General features: G+C 49.4%; 2 protein-coding genes across 6 annotated transcripts in view; one reads left to right on the forward strand and one right to left on the reverse strand.

Annotated features, from left to right (window-relative positions):
- Window positions 1–3,359, forward strand: part of calcoco1a (calcium binding and coiled-coil domain 1a) — a 14,937-nt gene extending 11,578 nt beyond the window's left edge. For both annotated transcript variants that reach the window (XM_076041899.1, XM_076041898.1), the window contains exon 15: window positions 1,298–3,359. In XM_076041899.1, the coding sequence (XP_075898014.1) occupies window positions 1,298–1,325 (28 nt within the window). In that variant the 3' untranslated portion in view covers window positions 1,326–3,359. The remainder of the gene's footprint in view (window positions 1–1,297) is intronic.
- A 3,863-nt stretch (window positions 3,360–7,222) lies between these two features.
- rarga (retinoic acid receptor gamma a) overlaps window positions 7,223–21,460 on the reverse strand; it is a 45,818-nt gene continuing 31,580 nt past the window's right edge. For all 4 annotated transcript variants that reach the window (XM_076042354.1, XM_076042356.1, XM_076042355.1 and 1 more), the window contains 7 exons: window positions 14,086–14,234; window positions 13,605–13,746; window positions 12,268–12,431; window positions 11,734–11,910; window positions 10,540–10,744; window positions 10,230–10,388; window positions 7,223–9,938 (listed from right to left, as the gene is read on the reverse strand). In XM_076042354.1, the coding sequence (XP_075898469.1) occupies window positions 9,571–9,938; window positions 10,230–10,388; window positions 10,540–10,744; window positions 11,734–11,910; window positions 12,268–12,431; window positions 13,605–13,746; window positions 14,086–14,234 (1,364 nt within the window). In that variant the 3' untranslated portion in view covers window positions 7,223–9,570. The remainder of the gene's footprint in view (window positions 9,939–10,229; window positions 10,389–10,539; window positions 10,745–11,733; window positions 11,911–12,267; window positions 12,432–13,604; window positions 13,747–14,085; window positions 14,235–21,460) is intronic.

Below are 21,460 nucleotides of genomic sequence, written 5' to 3' on the forward strand. Positions count from 1 at the left end.
TAACCATAAGGTTTATATCTGGAGGTGTTAGCCTGAACCTCAGCTCAGAGCTATCATCAAATGCCTAATTATTTTCATTATTAATCCTTGAGGGGGTCCTGAACTTATATCATTTGATGGTGGAATTTCACTTGTAATGAATCATTTTGTGTCGAGTCAGATCTCAGCAAAGTGCCTCCTGCCTTGTCGCACTTTGAATTATGACGTAAATAATAAGTGCGTCAATGAATCTTGAGCATGAAACACACACTCACTCACACACACTCACACACACACACACACTGCAGCTGATATAATTATCTTCCATCGTGTCTCTGCTATCGACTGTATTGTGACAAATGATCCCAATACTTGTCTTCCCTGATAAATGGGTCTTTATTTGTGCTCCGCGCTCCCCTTCATACACAGACGTCACTACAAGCAGCTCGGATTAAATGCTCAAAAGAGAATTGAGATTTGCATTACTGACCGCACATTAAAATAAATATATCTTTGCCTCTGCGTGAGCCAAGCCCCACCCCCCCACCCCCACTCCCAACGTCATGCTGCCTGGTTTTAAACTCTGGCAATGCGTCACGTTTAATGAGTTCACAACTTGATTTGTGTGCACAAGCGCCGGGTCTACAAAGTAATTTGTGAACGCGGCAGCCAGAGGACTTAAAGCCAGACATATTTCAAAATCCCAGGGATGAAGTTCTCGCGCTTAAACATCGAGCCGTTCACGCAAAGGAGAGTAAATCTGCAGCAGTTACTCGCCACATCTGGTCCCGCGCACAGCGGGGGGAAGGAGGAGGGGGGAGGGGGTAGACGGCCCTGCTGAGGATCCAAAGCCGGCTAATGCGCGCAGACACATGCGTCCAATTATTTATGGCGACGGAGCGAGCGCGGCTGGAAAGATGGAAGTTTTGAATAGGGGGTTGTAAAAGAAGTTGAGTCAGGGTGAACGTGCGAGTGTGTGTGTGTGTGTGTTCGTGTGTGTGTGTGTGTGTGTGAGGGCGGGTGGGGCGTTCAGTGTGGGAGGGGCAGGATGGTGGGAGGACAAGGGGACAGATGAGTTGACAGCGAGCCGTAGCCGTGATTTACCTGAGGGGTTGCACCGCAGTCACGGGCCAATTTTCAGCGTCATTAAAGCCGTCGCTCTCTCTCTCGCGCGCTCTCCCTCTCTCTCTCTCTCCCCCACACCCCCACTCCGCCGAACCTCCTCTTTTCAGCTGTAATGAGTGTCTCCACGGCGTCACTCACTCACTCACTCACTCACTCACTCACTCACACTCTGCTTTGTTGTCGCCCCCTCCAGTGATCTGGCCGACGCCTCGCTGTGGTAGCCGCCCGGCGTCCAGCGGAAGGAGAATGAAGGAAGGAAGGAATGAAGGAAGGAAGGGACCTCTCCACACTACACTCTGCACACAGACCACTAAAACAATGTCAATATGCAATTTACATCTTCTTTCTTTCCCACACCGTTCTTCTACTTTTGTGTTTTTTTTTCTATTTTTTTTTCTGTTGTTGTTGTTGTTGTTGTTGTTGTTAGAAGCGCACATCGAGATTGCTTCGCTCACCTTCAGGCTCCAGCTGCAACAGAGAAGGCGGAAGCGGAGCCGATATCTGTTGAATCACTGCAACGTGCAGAGGCTTTACGGCTGATATTAAGTCGCTTTTTTTTTTTTTTTTTTTTTTTTTACGACATTTGTGATTAGGAGTCGTGACAGCCGCCGTAATTATGTTTTCTTCACGCAGCCGGCTCCGCCGGATATCATGGCAAAAACGCTCTGCCGGTATTAAATTTTTCCACGCCGCCTCTAAAATGCTATATTCATGATGGCGTAAAGCCGTATTACGGCATCATGCTAGAATTAATGTAGCGGCCATGTAGATCCATGACACCGTTTACTGGCCGCCCGAGGTTGGATAGGCGTCTTTCTCGCGGACATTAGGGAGCCGATTGTTGTCATGCGGGCGCCGTTTGGGAGATTTAGCAGCGCCGCTGCGCTTCAAGGTGTTTGAACTGGAGAGCTTTATTGATTAGGTTGTGTGTTAAAGGTTTGTCGGGAGCCGTGTCGGACGCAGCTTCCCTCCTGCCGGAGTGCTTTCGCATCGACGTTATTATGAAATTAATCTCCCAAGGCTTCGGTGTTTTTCACAAAGGCTTTTTAACTGATAATTACTGGCTTTGGATATTTTTATACAGGTTTTATGGAAACACACAGGCGTACAGTTATAAAAATGTGCCTACAGTTCTAGAGATGAGAGAAAATCTTTTTTCTTCTTCTTCCTTTCCTACCTGGATATAAGCAGAGTTATAATGTTGCCTACCTTTTCACTGTCCTCTGCATTTTTTTTCCCCCCACCGTTTTTTCCTCATGATTAGCTGGGGTTACGCTGCAATAATTCTGTCTTCAGGCTGTTTGTTTTTCTCACAGCGCAGTCCATGCAATATGTGATTAAAAAAAAAAAAACAGTTGTGAGCTAAGAGGGACTTTACTGTCGACACTTTGATGCTTGATTTTTATTATCTGCTGTATTTGCACCCTGTTTTTAGAGGAGTTTTTAGATTTAAAAAGTCAATATACATATACATATATATATATATATATATATATATATATATATATCTATAAACGCATAACATGTCCGGTGTGTCTTCAATCACTCGTTTAATCAATACCGTCGTGTGTCGTGTTCAGCCATTTCATTTGACTATTTTCTTTGTTTTTAAAATCACTACATACTGGCTTTGTTTATTTGAGCCTATTGGTGCTAAAAAAAGAAAAAAAAAGAAAGAAAAAAAAGGGAATATTTACACCAGCTTGTCGGGTCCAAAGGCGCCGATAGAAATCCTCAAAAGAAACTGATATTAAGGTCTGAACAGCTCCATCTGATCTGAATAATTATTCATCACCCATAAGTGCACAAACGTGTTGGGTGTGCCATTAAACTGTGTTCATATGTATCGTGCTGTCGGTTCTCCCGATGCACAGGTAGGAATGTTTACCTTGTTTTGGTTTTTTTTCTACCCCCCCCCTCCTCTCCCCTCCCCTCTCCACCTCCACCTCTTCCTCTCCCCCAAGAAGACACAACTACGTGTTCTTCGTCGTCGGTCGCCTTCTGACTTTACGTCCCGGAGGAAGTTAATGTTTGTTGTCGTTCTGCTGAGAGCTGCTGCGCCAGTGCTCAGGACCCGGCAATAAAGCCCCGCTTGTTACGGTTTGTTTGGGAAGTTTGGTGCGCAAGGGTTTATGTCCACCATCGTGTGTGTGTGTTTTTTTTTCTTGTTTTTCTTGTTTTTTTTTTTCTATCGTGTCCTGTAACCTGGGTTTGGGTGGGGTTGTGCTTAATAAAAGGATTTTATGTATGCAAAACCTGTCTAGTGTCCTTTTTTTCCGACCAAAGATGGCAGTACCAATTTGATGGTCACATGACATTTCACCGCTAATTAACCGCGCCCACACAGCGGGAGAACTGTGCGTCTTCCACTTTGGCTCATTGGCTGTTCTGGATACGTACCTCATTCCACGTTTTCTCTCTGTGCTCACCTTTGCCTCCCCTCTGGCGTCTCCTCCTCATCCTCATCATCATCATCCTCCTCCTCATTGTCTTCGCCCCTGTGCCACCACTAGCAGCAGCAGCAGCAGCAGCAGCAGGGCTCCCTCCATCCTGAAGTCTGGGGTGACGATAGCTAATTATAAAATCAATGATGCCGGGCTGCCTAGTTTACAGCCCTCTCTAAAACCTTAACTGGGAAATCACTGTGGGATTGATGACTCCCTCACTCTTTATCTCTTTTAATTAGAAATGTAAAGGATATGAAGACCCAGAGGCCAGAACACATCTTCCCCGGTTTTTATGACCCCCGCCGCCCTACCTTCCCCAGCCCTTGCTCCCCGTCCCCAGGCCAGCCGTTCCTCTCACCTGGCCTTGTTTATTCCCCACCGCCTCCCTGCTGGCACACCCTCCGTCCTTTCATCTCCGCACCTATTTCTCGCCCCCTCCCATCCCTCTATTACCCCCTTCCGTTAAGGCGGCCCCGCCTCCCCTCTGCGCACACGTGGTGTAAAATTTACGCTCCCCGCACTTGTTTCTCACCTTCCCCTCAGCTCTCCTTTCACCTGAGCCGCAGAACGTGCAACTAACACAATTCCTCCTCTCTTTTTATCCGGGTGTACGGTGCAATCGAGGAGCTCTTGCTCCCAAAACCGGGCATCAATCATGAGGCTGCCACCTCTATTTTTCTCCCCTATGTAGGCGTCTTGCAGCCTCCCCTTACTGCTGCCAGGAGCTCCCAGGTTCACTGAGCTTTATCCTCCTGTTCACTTTGAGAGGAGGCCGCCACTCCTGCTGCATTATCCTTCCTGTCAGCGAGGGAATGCCGCAGTTTGCTCATATCCAGAAGGGAGGGGAGGGGACTGTAAATCCCTCCCTACGACTTCAGCCCAGTTCCAGGCTGTTCGAGGCAAAGCGGCTTTCTGCCGACTTTCAGGCGCCTCGCTGCGCCGTGTGAACAGCACCAAGGCCGACGGGAAGGTGGCGTCAGACGCGCCGCACCCAGTCCCCCAGCCTCCAACATGGCGGCCCGTTCATTTCAATGGAGTTGCTCACCTGGCACACATGCAAAAAAAAGAGTCCATTTTGAGGTGGCTTCCGGGTTATTTCTGCATTGTGCGGCCTATAGAGCGTGTAGCAGTAATGTCAATTCCCATCATGCCTCTGTACGTCGCGTGACGCACCAGGACACAGCAGCCAATCACAACGAGCCAAGAGACAGCTGCGCGTACGGTTCTGTAACGTCATGCTGGATAAACTCTTTTCGAGGGCTATTCGGGCCTTTATAACTTTTCTTTTTAGTAAGATTAAAAGTTTACAATAGAGAGATTTATTGTGAGCTACGTTTCAGGTCAGAAGCGTCCTATCAGCCATTTTACTGCCGTTTATTTTTGTGTTGCGGTCTAGGGAGGGAACGCTTCAAGGGTGTATGGGGTTTATGGCTGCAGTATCACGAGTGGGCACTGGGGGAAGAAAATTAGGGTTGCGCCCAGACCCCCAGACGCCAATATGGTGACCAATTCCAATTCCGTTTTAGAGGCGTTTATTTTTTTTGAATTGCGGTCTATGGGAAAAATGCTTTTTGAGCACATAGGATTTTTTTTTTTTTTTTGCTGCAGTACCACGAGTGGCCACTGGAAAGAAATCGGCGTGTTGTCCGCCATATTGTATTACAAGTTCTTATAATACATCCATGGTCAAACGCCTTTCTTGTACGTCAAGCACAGACGCCGGCGCTGACTCGTCACGCCAGCCGGGACGACGGCTCTGTTTGCGATATCATGCACAGGTGCGGCCATTAGCCGTCTTCGTCGGGCCGGGTGTGTGTGGACAACGAGTGCGAGTTGTTGATGGAGCCACTGATGCGGCTCCTCTGTGAGAAAGGGGCTTTTATGTCTTCAAAATGAATTTCTGCGCAGCGCTGCACTCCTGTATGAATAATTAATGTCCTGTGGCCTCCAGAATATTGGGAGAGGTTTTTAATCTTTATTAATTCATTGTACACTTATTATACCTCCTTCCAGGGGCCTTGCTTTGCAAATTTCCTCTCTTCTTTCTGTCCCTTCAATGTCTCAGGTAATTAGCAAATCGCCATGTGGAAGGAGGAGTATATGGAAATCCTTACCGGCTCCTTTAACCACCCCCAAGCACAGCCGAACCCTCCAGTGGGTTTCCATGGCAACATCCAAGGTCCCAATATATGAGGCCATTTGATAGTTCCTTGTAAAATAGTGTGTAATGTATGGACCTTATTTTAATTCCAGTCCGGTGTTATTGATCTGTCTTTAATGATATTTAATTAAAGTAATCGTATAATTGATAGAATCTCATCTCTGTTTACTGCCCTCCGCCGGTTCTCTCCGGTCTGTCTCTCTATTAATAAAATCAAGGGTGAGGCGTGAGTGTCTCATCACTGGAAAAAAGGAGGCTGTTCACTATCAGTGGGCCTTTACAGAGAGGATTTCTGTCCTTTATCAGGACGTCACAAGAGGCGCATATCATCAGTGACAGTGATGAATTGTAAGGATGCCTTGTTAAAGAGGTGACAAATGTACAGCTCGTGGGTTTTTGGAGGAGGTTTCAGGCCCAACCTGGGAAAGGTGATTCAATTGTTTTCCATTTCATTTAGATGGTTTCAATCTATTTCATCTTGCGACTTTGTGCCAGTTGTTCTCATTTGTGCCTTGCACTGATTTAAAAAAAAAAAAAAAAAAAAGATTAGAGTTGCGCTGCTTGGAATTAATTTTGAAGCCATTTAACAAATATACTCAGTCTTGGACAAGCTCAAATATCACAAGTCAGCAACATCTAACATCTTCTTGGACGGACTGGCTGGAGCCATCCCTTTATATTTTCCTGTGATATGTAGCGCCTGAACATAGCTGGATTTGTTTATGACCAGTGACCACTCTCTACTGGTCATTGATTGCTGTCAGGAGCTCTATTGCCTCTACTGCTTTGAAAGAGGAGTTAACTGTGCCAGAATATTAAATGAACCGCTATCTGGTACATAAAACAAAAACAAAACTTGAAAATAAATTAAATGAATGTTTGGGAAACTTTTACCTTTGAAGCCAGAAAAAAAATGACCAAACTAGTCAAAAATGATCGCTGACACTTCAATGTTTGATGCTGCCAAACTTACAAACTTACTTACCTACAAACTCACCAGTCGCCAGTATCACACCACGTCCATCTAGTTCAAGTTCAAGTTCAAGAGCTATCTGGTGAGATTTAACGCATGGCACAGGAGAATTCAATATACCCTCAAAACATTTACCCTTCAGCTCGTGGGTGATATTTATTTGGGATGAAACTAAGGGAACAACTAATTTCCTTTCTTTGTAATTATCAGCTGCAGCTTTAACTGCAGAGTGAACTAAATCATAGCAGTAGACCTTTATCTGATGTCCTTGTTCAGCAGGAGGCTGTGATTTATGGCCTTCTGCACCCACAGTTCTCCATGACCTACAGGACCATCCCCCTCCCCCTCCCCTCCAGGCAGGTCGAAGACTGCTGCAAGCTGAGCACCTTGCAGCCATGCTTCAAGAGCTCCCTCTACTGACGAACTGTGGCAATGCTTTGAAGCGTCGACTTCGCGCCGGCTGTGGAATAGAATGCGTATCGTTAGCAAGCATGACGTTTCCAGTGAGGGAATAAAAATAAAGCGTTAAAAGTCCTGTCATTTTACAAAAATTAGTTTATTGTGCCTCTTACTGTTTATATGGCTTTTCTTTGTATGACAACAGTTGACATAAACAGAGGGTAGACAACACCTTGGCCATGTTGGAAAAAAAAACAAAACAATAAACAAAAACTACATAATCTCAATGTTCTGGCTGAGTTCCCATCACTTACATCATGACAGCCCAGCAGAAACAGAGGGGGGATGAGGTCATCACACATGAGTGTGTTTGCATGACAGCACCATGCCGAGCACATTCAACTGTTGAACTGGAAACAAGCGCTTCACACGCCACATGCACACACACGCACACTCACTCACACATCCAAATGAGAAGACCTGTCCATACTGATGGGGCCTCTCACTGCTACAGAAAGAGTTCATATTGCTTCAGAGTTAAAGAGAGAGAGAGAGAGAGAGAGACGGGTGGAGGGCAACAACTCTGTGCTTGCTGTATCAGCCTTGTCATCCGAGCTGAATGCCAACAGAGACGTTTTGGCAAGAGAGAAATGATACGAGAGAGTGCACAATCCTCATCGGTTCCTTTAAAAAGAGAAGTGAGGACATAAACGAGAAGACAAGATGATATAATGGCTTTTGGGATGAGAAGGCAGTTTGCTGCATGGATTGCCAGCAAGAGCGCAGGTTGGGCAGTGGCCACGGCGGTGATGATTATCTTTTCACCTCTGAGAGTGTCCGTCTGGCACCCACGCTTGTTTTTCTTTTTTTTTCTTTTTCTTTTTACCTATGTACACACGGAAGGGTTCGAACTGATCAAAACATGTCGAAAACACACACATAAATATTGCCTATTCCTAGCGAGCCTGCGAGCCGCTAGCGTTTGGTCCTTACTGAAAAGCCCTGAGTCTGATTCCAAAATGTCTTCCATAGGGATTCTTGCTTTTGACTTTGCATAAGTCTTTGATTGTTGTGAAAGATGCACAATGTTGCTACTCCAGGAGGACAGGAAGTCTCGCGTTGAGGATGTGTTCATCTACGACGCCTCTCCAGGAGCGCTCAAAGTTTGATTGAGATCTACACGTTGATTTCCGCATGTTGTTTTGCATGTATCTGCTGACAGAGAGAGATGGGTTCGCAGAGACTGACTACTCATGGCAGACGTCGTCTGCCTGACTCAAGATAGAGGATCGCAAAAGTGCTACATGAACTGAGTTATGTGGAAGCCTCCAATCTATCACTCCATGCCCCCATCATGGCCCAGCTGCTAAAACTGAGGGGAAAGGAGTGCGCATGGTATCAATTTGCGTGTGAGAGCGTGCATGAGCGCTCTGCTGTGACGATCTCTGGATCATGGCTGGAGTCCCTGCCAGAAGATAACTTTGGCACAAAGATATTACTTTCTGCAATGACAAACAGAAAAATAAAATAGAATAATGCCAATTCCCTGATAACACAAATGGATTGAGTCACTGCAAAACAACAGGAGTCCTCTGGGTTGATTATCATTGACATCCACAGTGAGCCAAGGAGGCCAGAAGCAGCCTTGGCTAAGCATCTGTTCAGGAAGACCGAGCCAGTTTCCAATCACCTTCTTTCCCTCTGAATATCTTCTCAGGAAAGCTCTTCAAAGACAGAAAACCGGGAAAAAAAAAAAAAACTCGTCTACGGGATTCATATATAAAACCAAGTAAACAAATAAAAGACAAAAATATAATGGTATATAGATATGTATACTTAATCATAAATTGAAAAAAGAGACAAAAACAATATTCAAAAGCAATGAACACAAAACAAAATATAAGCATTGCTGATTTGGTTTTTCCCTGTTGCTTTCTATGTTTTTTCTTTTTTAATGAGAAATGTGCTTATCGTAATCCATTGGAATCAACTGCTCAGTTCTGCTGTCTGGTTTGGCCGTTCCACTATGAAGCTAGTGGATGGGTGGGGAGGAGGCATGTAAATTTCTCTGAAAAGTGAAGGGAATTGCTGTGTTTTTATTTTTTGTTTATAATGTTGGAAACCTTCCTCTTGGCTGTGCCACGAGTTCCTATAGTTTTGTTTTTTTTTCCTGTAGTCTCCCCTTCCACTTTGTTTGCCTGTAGTTCATTTGTCACGGACCATGAGGCCTGAGTTTTTTTTGTTTTTTTTTTCTTAAAAAGTGTCTGTACACATAAGGCTCTGCTGTGCTCCACGCTGGAAGACACAATCGTGTGCAGTAAGGAGAAAGTTGGGGGTCGAGCCAGAGCAGGCCAGCATTCTGTTGAGGTGGCGGAGTGTATGAGGTTCCATTCTGTGTCTTGGTGTGTCTGTGTGTGTGTGTGTGTGTGTGTGTGTGTGTGTGTGTGTGTGTGTGTGTAGGTGTGTGTGTGTGAGAAATGCTCCGCTCACTGCGCTCTCCCAACTAGTCCTTTCCTCGAACCATCTATAGCATCTAGGACCCCCCAGGGCTCCCCGTCACTGTCCGAGCCCCTGTCCCGCTCCTCATCCCCGCCGTCGTCCTCGTCCTCTTCATCCTCCTCCTCCGGCGACGGCTCGCTGCCGTTCTCTGTGGCCCAGCTGTCCTCCTCGTCCTCGGCCTCCTGCTTCAGCACCAGCGCCGGCGGCGGCGGCGGCGGGGGCGGAGGCGGCGGCGGGGGGCTGTCGTTGCATTCTGTTTGGTCTTCAAAGGCCTCGGGGTTCTCCAGCATCTCCCTGATCAGTGGAGGCATCGGCCCTGGGATCTCCATCTTCAGAGTGATGGCTCTCTCCGCACCTGCAAGCGGAAACCAGAGTGACGATCACAAACAGAAATGGTGCTCTGTGTGTGGTGGACACTGAGTAAGTTTCTGACACTACCAGCAGGGGGCACTGTAGGCACTGTACCAGTGGCATGGGTTGGAGTTCTCCCCCTTACCAAATGATTTATCAACAAACAAAAAAAAAGATTTTGAAACTACTATTTTAGGGAAGAGAAACCACATGATCCTACACATGATGATCTTGCATTTTCATAAAAAAATAAAATAAAATCATGAGTTTCAGATGATTCTCATTTCACACTGACCCTTAGTGCTGATGCCCCTGAGGTCAGTGATCTTCATCAACATGCGCGGGAACATGTGAGGTTTGTTGGGGCGACGCCGGCGGGCGTAGATCTTCAGAGCCTCGAGCAGAGGTTCCTGCAGCTTATCCACCTTCTGAGGCTCCTCCAGATCCATGCGATCTAATGACGGCCAGAGATGCACATCACATTTTATTTTATTTTTTTTATTTAAAATACAGACATATATTTCATTTCAAATTCCATGTAAACATCAAACTTCACGCCGTTTCTCTGCACAACTCTCTTTGTTCCGCGTGTATGCTTGCAGTACCTCCACAGATCAGGCAGATGGCACTGAGGAGCCCTGTTTCTGTGTCGTCCATCTCCAGAGGTAAGAGCTGGCCCGCAAAGGCGAACACGAGGTCTGTGAGCGGTCCGAAGCCAGCGTTGTGCATCTGCGTCCGGTTCAGAGTCAGGCCGTCTGAGAAGGTCATGGTGTCCTGCTCTGGTGTGTAACGTGTGCAGATCCTCAGCATCTGTGAACAACAGTTGGAAAAACAGCACATCAGAAGTGTTGCAACGTTTGATTCGCCACGCTGAAATAACATCTCCAGCAAATAAACTAGTGCTGGTTTCCATACTTCCGATACCTGCTATTTATGATCTAAAGTCGATTCTCAAATCAAAATATTGGTACTTTTGATACGTCAGTCATTTGTGGTAACGTGTAGCATTGAGAGGAACAAAGTGGAAAGTCACAAAATCATTGACATCTGGTCGAAATGATACGCGGTTGATGGGAACTACTTTTTCTTCCGCCTGGGTAAGGTTGTCATGCGTGACAACTGCGGCACACTGAGCAGTGTCAGATGCTGCTGCTTGGGCAAGACAGATGTTTCCTGGTGGAGTCCTTCGGTACTGCAGGCAGGAAGTGCCCCGGTACAGAGAGAGAAGAGGCTGCTGTTGAGTTGTTCGAATGCTGATGAAATAAGCACCAAAATAAATGTAAATAATGGATCACTCTGAATGGGTGAGATAAAATAGATGTCGTATAATTTGCTTCAATTGTTAAATGTAGGTATTAACAAACCTGCACAATTATTGTGACGTTATTTTTATTTTATTAAATATTTTCCTGGCCATTTAAATGTCAGTCGCCTCGGCAATATGGAGAGACGATACAAAGGCGATGCATAGTTGGACCAAATGCTCTACAATCAATCGCTCTAACCTATAATGTATATGTTTGTCCCTGTAATTTCATCCGCACAAATATATTCACACAGAGTATTGGTTTCAAATCGGTATCGCTGATACTGGCCTGAATTTCAGTCAGTATGGCATAGGAAAGAAAATCGGCGGTATCGACGTCACGAAACAAGCGCTCATTGTTTGGGCAAAATCCAGTGCAGTACCCCTCTTCAGCACCAGAGGTCAGTGCTCGCCCATCTGTCAAGTACTTTTAGTGAGAGGGGAAAGGACTGTGTTGGCAAAGCCAGAGAGGGAGACATGAGGAGAGCCTCACCAGAATGTCCAGGCAGGCCGACTTGAGCAGAGTGATCTGGTCAGCGATGGTGAGGGTGGTGAAGCCCGGCAGCCTCTTGGCAAATTCCACAATCTTGATGATGCATTTTGTGGAGAGCTCGCTGAACTTGTCCCATAAACCCAGGTCCAGCTGGACACGGTGGTCTGAGCTGGAGTTCTGACAACACACACACACACACACACACACACACACACGCGCACACTGTTAGATCAGTGGTGTCGTGACAGAGGTGGTGCATAACCCCGTTTGCATAAAGAGGCGAGCGGGGCCCGGGGCCTCACAACACATTTACATTTCATTCCAATCAATGGGGAGGGAGAGGGGGGAAAAAAATCAATTTACATGTTGCATCAATCACTCAGAGGCCACACAGATGGCTTAATGGGAAAGTGAATTAGTTAACCGGCACGACGTTGAGAAAGCCACGGTGGATTGACGCCTCTCTGCAACCAGGGGCCTTTCCTGACCACACTCGACTGTTGTCGCCACTCGTGGTGGCTGCAAGGCACTTACGGTGGTGTATTTGCCCAGTTGGCAGAGCGACGGGAAGGTCTCCTGGTGAGCCTTGCTGACTTTGTTGACCAGCTCCTCCAGCTCGCCGCTCAGCTCGTAGCTCTCGGGCAGCACCACCTCCTCCTTCACGTCCTTCTTCTTCTTGTTTCTGTCGTTGCGCACCGCTGAGCGAGAGGCGAGGAAAGAAAAACAAGGGGAGGTTCAGACAGATTTTTACATGCGAAAAAAAAAACTTTTTCTCCTCACAATGCATCCTGAGAGGTCAGCGAAAGAGCATCCAAACACTCTCCTCACCCCCCACCTTTTTTTTTTTTTTTTTTTTTTTATTATTATCTGCGACTAGGACTTGTAAAAACATCCAGCGGCGCTCATGCTCTCTGTCTCTCACTGTCAAGGACGCAGCGCTCACCCTGGTGGAAACTCAGTAGCCGTCGAGATTGTTCTTAACAGCGTTAACATATTTCCTCCGGCTATCTTTTTCTTATCGCCCGCTCTCTTCCGCGGGCCATCTCTCTATCCACTTGACCGGAGCACACAGGCCCCCCGTCCTCCGTTGGCTCTATCCGTCGCTGCCTCCTCTCCCTCCACCTCCCATACTTTCCTTCCTCTCAGGATATCCAGTAATAGCAGAGGCACAATGTGATCCCGGTCTTAACACACATCCCACACAAACATTACACCCACATGCGTGTCCCCACGGCCTCTGTGATTGGCAGGGAAAACATTGCAAAAAAAGTTAAAAAAGATTTTTTAAAAAAAGGTTCGAAAAAAGTCACCCCTTCACACAAAACATAGAGAGGGCATAAAACTTTGTGTGCGTGCGGCCGCGAATGTCGCCTCCACTCCTTTGACAAAACTTGAAATTCGGTTTCATGCTCCCAATCTCGGCCTTTATGAATGGAGCCAGTATCTGCGCAGGCTGAAGGCCTTTTTTTATGGGGCGAAACAGGAAGTTGAAATCATTTTGCAAGGCATTAGTCATATGATTGGTACAGTGCCCGGCCTCGCCCTGATCACTACCCCGGGAGGATCGTCATCTGCGCGTGTTTGTGTCGACGTTTCCCACTGCTTCAGTCGCACAATAACTTTCCATTATTCCGTCCAAGCTTCATTCTTTTTTTTTTTTTCATTTAATCTACTTTTTACTCTTTTTATTTCAAGTTAGTCTCTTCATGTAAATACTTTGGTGAAACATTTTGTGCGTGACAGATTTGTTTCCCTGCACACTCACAAACACACACACACGCGTGCACGAACACACACACACACACACACACTCACACACATATATATATATATATATACACATATTGTTGTTTGCGTCCCAGCAGGCTCACCTTCCTTGGACATGCCGACCTCGAAGCATTTCTGCAGCCTGCAGTATTGGCAGCGGTTGCGTGTGACCTTGTTAATCTGGCAGTTCTTGTCTCTGTGGCAGGTGTACACCATGTTCTTCTGGATACTGCGGCGGAAGAAACCCTGGAGCATCGGGAAGCAAAAGACAAAAGGGTCAGAGGTTAAAGATGGGGAAGGCGGATGAGGAGCGGGAGGAGGACAAATTGTGATTTGCAGTCAGGTCAATAAATCGCAAATGTGACATTTAGCCGTTGCCTCTTCCTCCCCTCGCTGGTTGAAGGTTGGATTTAAAGTCAATATTTCTCTCATTGCTTTTGTTGACTTTAAAGAAGCTGATTTCTGCATGCACAGGCTCAAGGCTGCCTGGAAGTCTCTCCCTGTCTTGAGGGTGTGGGGGGGGGGAAAGCAGGTGACTATTGGTTGGACAATTTCAGTAATGAATCCAGACAAGGTTCCTCTCACCTTGCAGCCCTCACAGGAGCTGACACCGTAGTGGTACCCTGAGGACTTGTCCTGGCACACAAAGCACGGCTTGTAGATGCGAGGTGGGGGAGGTGGAGACGGAGAACTGGGCACCATCTCCTCGGAGCTGGTGCTCTGGGTCTCCACCGCTGCGCACGCAAAGAGGGGAAGAGGAAGACAAAAAAGAAAAGGAGAGAGAACGTGAGCGCACATGATTTGTCATCTTTTTCTTTTTTTTTCCCCCCCCGAGGGCGTCAACAGATCTCGGATGTTACCGAGTGCGTTCAAATCAAGTGGCAACTGACAGCGGTTTTCTGCCATTTCTGAGTATCCGCTCCGTTAGAGAGATAAGAGACATCTTGTCAGCTTTTTTTTTTCTTCTCAGCTGACTGTTTTGGTGGTGGCCCGATGAGACGATAGACGGTAAAACAGAGAGGACATGCGCAAAACACAGAGTGATCATCCAGAACTCGGGCGCGTTATTGAAGGCAGGCTGTTGTTTGGTGTCAGCAGCACAAAGGCGGATGGCCATCTGACAGCAGAGACAAAACAGATTTTTCTTTCTTTGCTAAAGTGAGCGGCAGGAACGCTGTTGAGTGACAGCTCCTGCAATAAGGCCAGGTAACCCAATCTGGCTCCTCCTCATTCCACAGACTGACAATGGCGCACGATGACGCCCTGCACATTGCAGCGTGCTGAGTCGACACACGTCAAAGTCACGTACAGGCTGAATGGCAGGAAGGTGCTCTCTTTTATTTTATTCATTCATGTTTTCACTACGACGCACTGTAGGTTCCAGACAACAGGACCCGCCCTCCCCCACCGTGCCCCTCCCCCGCCCACTCACACATGCAAGCCTGCACAAAGTCACAGACACACATGTTGTTGATACCCCCGCACACTTGAACCATCCACTTACACAGCCAGCACCTCTTTCAACTTTCACCCTTGGTTACCCTCAAACACCACCACCCCTCCCCTCGGCGCACACCCCCCCCCCCACCCCCCCAACCCCTCACCCACCACCCCCTCCCCAACTCTGCGTCCCACAACCTCCTGACACACAAACCCTATTTTTCTCTTGTTTCCTGGCCCTAAATTCCTCAGTGCAGCCCTGCCAGGTTTTAATAGAGGCCCAGGCTCGTAAGGCGGCCTATAAAGGCAGTCCCATGGCTGGACTTGAGGCCCCAGCCCGACTGGCCGAAACTTTATTGGGACTCGGTCACCTTGGGCAGCTATTCACACCACCAGCTGTAGCTCCCAGCCCGTAAAAAAGGGGGAAAAAAAGCCAATCATAAAATAAAAAACAGGGAGGCTCTAAAATTCTAACTTTTACTGCCCCTACCTCCCCCAAGCACCTTCAATGGAAAGCACAGAGGGCTCGCCTAAACTTAACCTACAACCCCCAACTGCCTGGCGCTCTCTCTCACACCCAAGGTTGAGGCAAGGAACCCACCAAGTTGGCTTTTTACAAGAGAGGGAGACTTCAAAAGAAGGGAAAAAAAGAAAAAGGGGGGCATAAAAAAAGGAATTTGATAAAAAACAGAGAAGGGGGTCAGTGGGGGAGGGAGGGGAGGGGGACACAGTTGCTCCGGAGGGCAAGTCCCGTTTAACACCAAGCTGACCATTACTGCAACAGCTGCTGCGACTGGCCGGCCGCTCTCTCATTAATGATGGTAACAGAAACACGTCGGGCCTTCTTCATGTGCCGCCTGCTGCTCAAACATCTGTTTCCCTGGTATTTTTATACGTCAAATTTCAGAGCGCGCATTTCAGATTTGGGCCTTTGAAGAGGTTCACTTTGCTGGAGGCAGAAGATGTTTCCCATTAGCCCCGTTCGGGAGTCATCCAGCAGCCAAACGCGCAAATCAATCAGGGGACCTGAAGTTTACACCGAGCCCCAGTGTTTCCACAGGACTTCTCCAAATCTGCTCGGGCCCCAGAATCTAACAAAGCGTTCAGGGGTGGGGGGGGATCGGCGGAGCGGGGGGAGAGGGGTCAGCGCGAGAGCAGAAACCCTCCTGAACGAGTCGTGAACTTCAGTGTTTATGCAATAATAACATCGGCAAATGAGGCCTCAGCCACGGTGCTGACAAGCCCTCTGAGAAGCACGGAGCATATGTGGCGTCGAGTAACGAACGCTGACTGACACCATCTGAAGGGAGAGAGGGCGAGAGAGGGAGAGTGGCGGGGGGGGGGGTCCCCCACAGAAAGACCCGGATGGCGGCGGCAGCAGAGGGAGGGGACGCATCAGGCTCCGTCAACGAGTTCAACGTGGTTCCAGCAGGAGAACATGACTCCTGCTACCCCCCCCCCCCCCCCTCCTCCGTACCCATTCGGCCCAACCCGTCCAAAAAACCTCCTGCACCACTTACCCCAAGGGCGCCACAGTGAGAGGGCCCATTCACACACACACACAGCCGCCCTGATCCCTTTTTCTACCCCAGTCTCCTCAACTCAGTTCATCCCTGTTTAGAAAACAAAGCCCTGTGAAATGAGAGGCCCTCCTTATCAGCGCTCCCCGACAAGGCCTGGGGCGCCATTTGCATGAGAAACCCGGCCGTGCCGAGCTGGTGACGGACGGACGGATGAGATGAGAGGAGTCAGTGAGGTGAGCTGCTGCTGCTGCTGCTGCTGCTGCTGCTGCTGCTGCCGCTGCCGCTGCCGCTGCTGCGGGGGAAGGAGGCGGAGGTGGAGATGATAAGAGGATGATAAGAGGAGCACGAAGAAGAAGAAGAAGAGGAAGAAGCGCTAGCGGAGTTAGCGGTAGCCTCCGTTTGCTTCCTGCCAAGTATCAGTTTACTCCCTAATCCCTTCTGTCAATGCTCTTTGCGCACAAGTGGCCCAGCTGTACTGACCAGGCCTAATCCTCAGGCCCCCATACAAAGGAACTCTTTTCAACGGAGGGCTGACTACACACACACGTGCAGCACAAGAGGATATTATTCATTGGACACAAACTAGGGGAAGAGCGGGTCCAGAGTCGGCTGAGAGTCGCTGGCAGAGCGGCGATGTGCCGCGCGTCACTCGCTCGCAACCTCAATTAGACGGGAGAAATGTAACCGCACACGACCAAAATAGCACGTTTGGCTCAAGGTTAACTCCAACTGGGTCAATTGCACTGAATTCTAGGTCGAGTCAGCTGGGTCGGGCCGGGCCGGGCCCGGCGTGGCGTCCCGTTGGGGATCGGGGGGAGGGGGGGGGGGGGTGATTGCAGAACTGAAAGAGGAAGAAAGACTGTGGGGGTAAAGAAAAAGCAAACAAAGAAAACAGGTAACACAGAGAGCTGCCTGCTGTGCAGTGTGGAGGGGTGGGGGGGTGTTTCCAGTGCATCCGAGCAAAGGCATGACTGCGCAGCTTGTGTTTTATGTTGCAACACAACTCCCTGAAACAGAGCAGCATATGACATTCTGGCAGCGCAACCACTTTTCTTTTTCTTTCCTTTCCCCCCCCCCCCTCCTTTCACAATAGGCCTGCAGATTTTGTCTACGTGACTCAGTGCGACTGTGAGTCTCTAATGGGACACCAGAAATCTAGTCTTGGCATGTGAGCGCAATGCCACAGGCTGTTTTTCAGCGCCTGTGTGTGTGTGTGTGTGTGTGTGTGTGTGTGTGTGTGTGTGTGTGTGCGCAACATTCACTGGGAACAGGACAGAAGCGCAAGAGGGTTTGGTGGGGTGGAGGTGGGGGGGTGGGGGGGGCACAGAGTTATTTATCGGCTGTAGCCTGTCATTTGCATGCAGGACTCCTATTTGCTTTGTAAATGCGGCTCCTGCCCCCCTCCCCCCTCCCCCTCCCCTCCCCACCGCAACCGTTCGAATGTCCTCCCGCGTGTGCGTGTGGCCACTTTTTTTTTTTTTTTTTTTGCTCGCCGGGCAGCCTCGCCAGGACGCGAGCGGCGGCCATGCGGGGCTTTTGTCTCCCACGTCCGCCTTCATTAGACGGCCCGCGAAGCTTTGCATGTTCTTGTTCAATGAGTGTGAGAATCAGGACTGCGGTAAGTGCGCGGAGGGCGGAGGGGGCACAACTCTGGGTTGCGGTGAAAGAGAAGAAGAGGGTGTGTGTGTGTGTGTGTGTGCTTGGGCAGAAAACGGTGGCAGAAGGGGAGCAGATTGAGAGAGAAGGCGGTGAACAGTGGGGCTGGAAGGCTCGCTGGCACATCAAGTGGTGGTGGAGGTGATGGTGCCCCCCCCCGCCCGCCCGCCCCTACTTCCCCCCTCCGATCTCCAGCTGCACAGCAGCGTGACGGTCGGTGCTTCATGAGAAAAGAGGAAGAGAAAGCGGCACGCCCTCGTCAGCGGTGCCAGCGTGTTTCGCCCTTCTTCTCTGTTTCTCTGCCCACGTCTTCCTGCCATCCCTTCTGAGGCTTCTGCTACAAGGTTCCACACACAAGCGCACCCGCTTCCTTCCTCTTTGGAACGCCACTCTTTCTAGGGGACCTTCCGTCACTGCTTGTGTAGCTCTTTTTCTTCCCCTCCACACCTTCTCACACTCATTTCCCAACTTTCAAGGGAAAAAAAAGAGAGAACCCAAAACAAAACATGCGCACACACACACACACACACACACACACACAGCCTGCTATGTCTTCAAGCTCCATTGCACTTGGCTGTGAGTCACCTTTGTGCTTCTCGGGCCGTGAGGTTTGACAAAAAAAGAAAAAGAAAAACTTGCATTACAATGAGTTGCACAATGAAACCTGGAGAAATTGTTGAGATGTGCACGTGTGTTGCGTGCCGACGTGAGCAACACACCTTTCAGCAGCTGTCACGGAGCTCATTACCTGAGCGCCGCTGCTGCAGACAGCCACGCATCCACTCACACAGCTGTCAGCGGGCCTCGTTAAACCGTCTTTTAAAACCAGGCCGGCGTAGAAAGTAGGCCACTGACCAGGTGACGTCTCGGCCTTTTCGGAATGGAGACGACGACACGCTAGGCTCGGGAAGGAGCTGTGCCACGCGCACGTATGCGCACGTATGCGCACGCACACACACACACACACCTCCCGGGAATCTACACCCTTCTGTCAGGCCCGGCACATAATTATGAAACGCAGGCAGAGAAGGACACGTGTCAACGCACATGATACACACACACACACACACACACACACAGATGTAAATATGTATACATGTGTGTATATATATAATCTCACACCGGATAGGTGGAGCAGAACGTGTTGGTATGGGCTCATACCTGCGAGTGTGTGCTGAGGACAAAAAAAAAGCTGTGGACTTTTAAGAGCGTAAGAGGGACAACACACACACACGCACGCACACACACACACACACACACGCACACACACTCTTCACACTTTTTTTTCGGCAGCTCGGGCCAAATAAAGCGCACCAGCCAGGCAGCCAGCCAGCCAGCCAGGCAGGCAGGCAGGCAGGCAGGCAGGCAGCCGGCGGTGGAGCAGAGCAGGAACAGAGGCAGCAGGTGGGATTAGCCGGTGTCCTCGGGGCACGTTTTAAAAAGTGGAATTACCCCTGCAGCCTGGTGGCGCTCTCAAAACACCCTTTCTTCTTTACAGCACCTCATAAAGGGGCCTTTTGATATTTTCTTGATGGAGTCGGCCAAGCCAACATTTGGCGGCAAGCGCTTCCCCCAGACCCCCCCCCCCACCCCCCTCACTCCCCACCACCACCACCCTTTCCTGCAACACACAACCTCGTCAAGAAACACACAAGTCGGCTTCAAACAAACCTTCCCACCAGGCCACATGTCCTCCTCCACCACCACCACCACCACCCACCCCACCCCCACAACACACAGAAGAAAACGAAGAAATCCTTCAAATGTCCCTCTGCAAAGCAAGCGGAGGGAGACGTTAGCAGCAGAAGAACATTAAAAGGAAGGGAGCCTTCTGCTCAGCTAACCCTGTGCGCGTAGCGCGGGGAGAGAGAGAGAGCGGTCAAGTGCAGATCTGTGGAAAAAATGTGGGCCTTCATCCCTGCGGTGAGGTCCAGCTGACTCTTCATCTGCCCACCAGAAGACAGACAGGAAGACAGCTCGCCGCCGCCGCCGCTGACTCCGGAGTGAACCCGAAGCTGGCAGCCTGGCGAGGCCCCGGCCCGCTGATCCATCAAGAGAAGGAGGACGGGACGGCCGGCGAGCGGGCAGAGGAAGCAGACTGAGCGGGAAGGAGGGCAGACAGACGGGGCGAGGTGAGGGTGGTGGGGGGTTTTGGGGCGGGGGGTGGGGGGCGTCGCCTCTTTGATCCCCGACCACCGTCTCTCTCGTCCTCCCAGACTTCCTCTGCTCACCATCTGCGAACCCCGGCTTCTCACCTGTCTGCGTCTGGCAAAGGCCACTTTGCGCTCGTTCAATTGCTATTGCTTCCTCCCCACAACAATAGAAACCTACAAAAGTAGAAGTAGCCCAGCTGTAGCCGCGGGCCTCCCTCCGTCAGAGGAAGTGAGGGGAAAGGAGCCCAACGTAAACAAAAACACTAGTATTCACTCTGACTCACTGGGGAAGCTCAAAAGCGAGCACGGGCGTAGTAGCGCGCCGGTCACTTTTTGATTCCGCGGGACATTTACGTCCCTTTTTTGGGGAACTGCGAAGACGACTAAAAACAATCGAGACGCGTTAAGGAATTTCTTCGGTTTTGAGATTCATTCAGGTTTGCGGCTGGATTTTCCCACTGCCTCGAACAGACTTCAAAGGCAGAGGCGAGAAAAATTGCCCATGAAGAGTGAGACAAAAAGGTCAGAAAATGGTGGTGGCTTCCTGAAGGTCGGAGTGATTTGCAGTCCACCATGTGCGCACAAGTGTGTTCAGGGCAACAAGGAAGAAGAAAAAAAACCAAAAAAAAAAAACCAAAACTGGCATACACACTCATATCAGTCCTATCAGACTCAGATGAAACCAAGAAAATTTCCGTTTAAGTCGTCCAGCGGGGTAGTGATGCATATCAGGGCTGTGTGTGTGTGTGTGTGTGCGCGAGTGTGTGCTTTTGCCTTGTTGTTTTTCTCACTCTTGCTTGGCAACCAACCGCCAACAGGTTGCCCAACTCTCTGCCTCTGGGCGGCGGCTGTCACAGCGCTGACAGGAATGTCAGAAAGCGGCCGTGGCAGTGATTCATTTCCTCCTTCGTCTGCCTGTTGACGGGAGCCGCTGGCTTCCACGCAACACTCGTGTGGGGCAATCACGTGACATTTTCACTGTGAACTGCGTCGAAAGGCCACGTCATGAGATATTGCAAACGTGGTCCGTCCACACACAGAAAAAAAAAGCAACAGCAGCGAGTGTCCTCAACTCATTCGGCATTCCAGAACGAGGCATAAATCACCCGAGGCAGCAACCCCCCTCTGCTACCCTCCCTCAACTCCTTTGCCGGACCACTTCCTGTCTAACCGACTGTCTGTCTGGCC

The sequence above is a fragment of the Nelusetta ayraudi genome, unplaced genomic scaffold (genome assembly GCF_046127955.1).
Source record: "Nelusetta ayraudi isolate G7.1 ecotype Tasmania unplaced genomic scaffold, CSIRO-AGI_Nayr_v1 ptg000070l, whole genome shotgun sequence".
In the NCBI taxonomy this organism is placed as follows: Eukaryota; Metazoa; Chordata; class Actinopteri; order Tetraodontiformes; family Monacanthidae; genus Nelusetta; species Nelusetta ayraudi.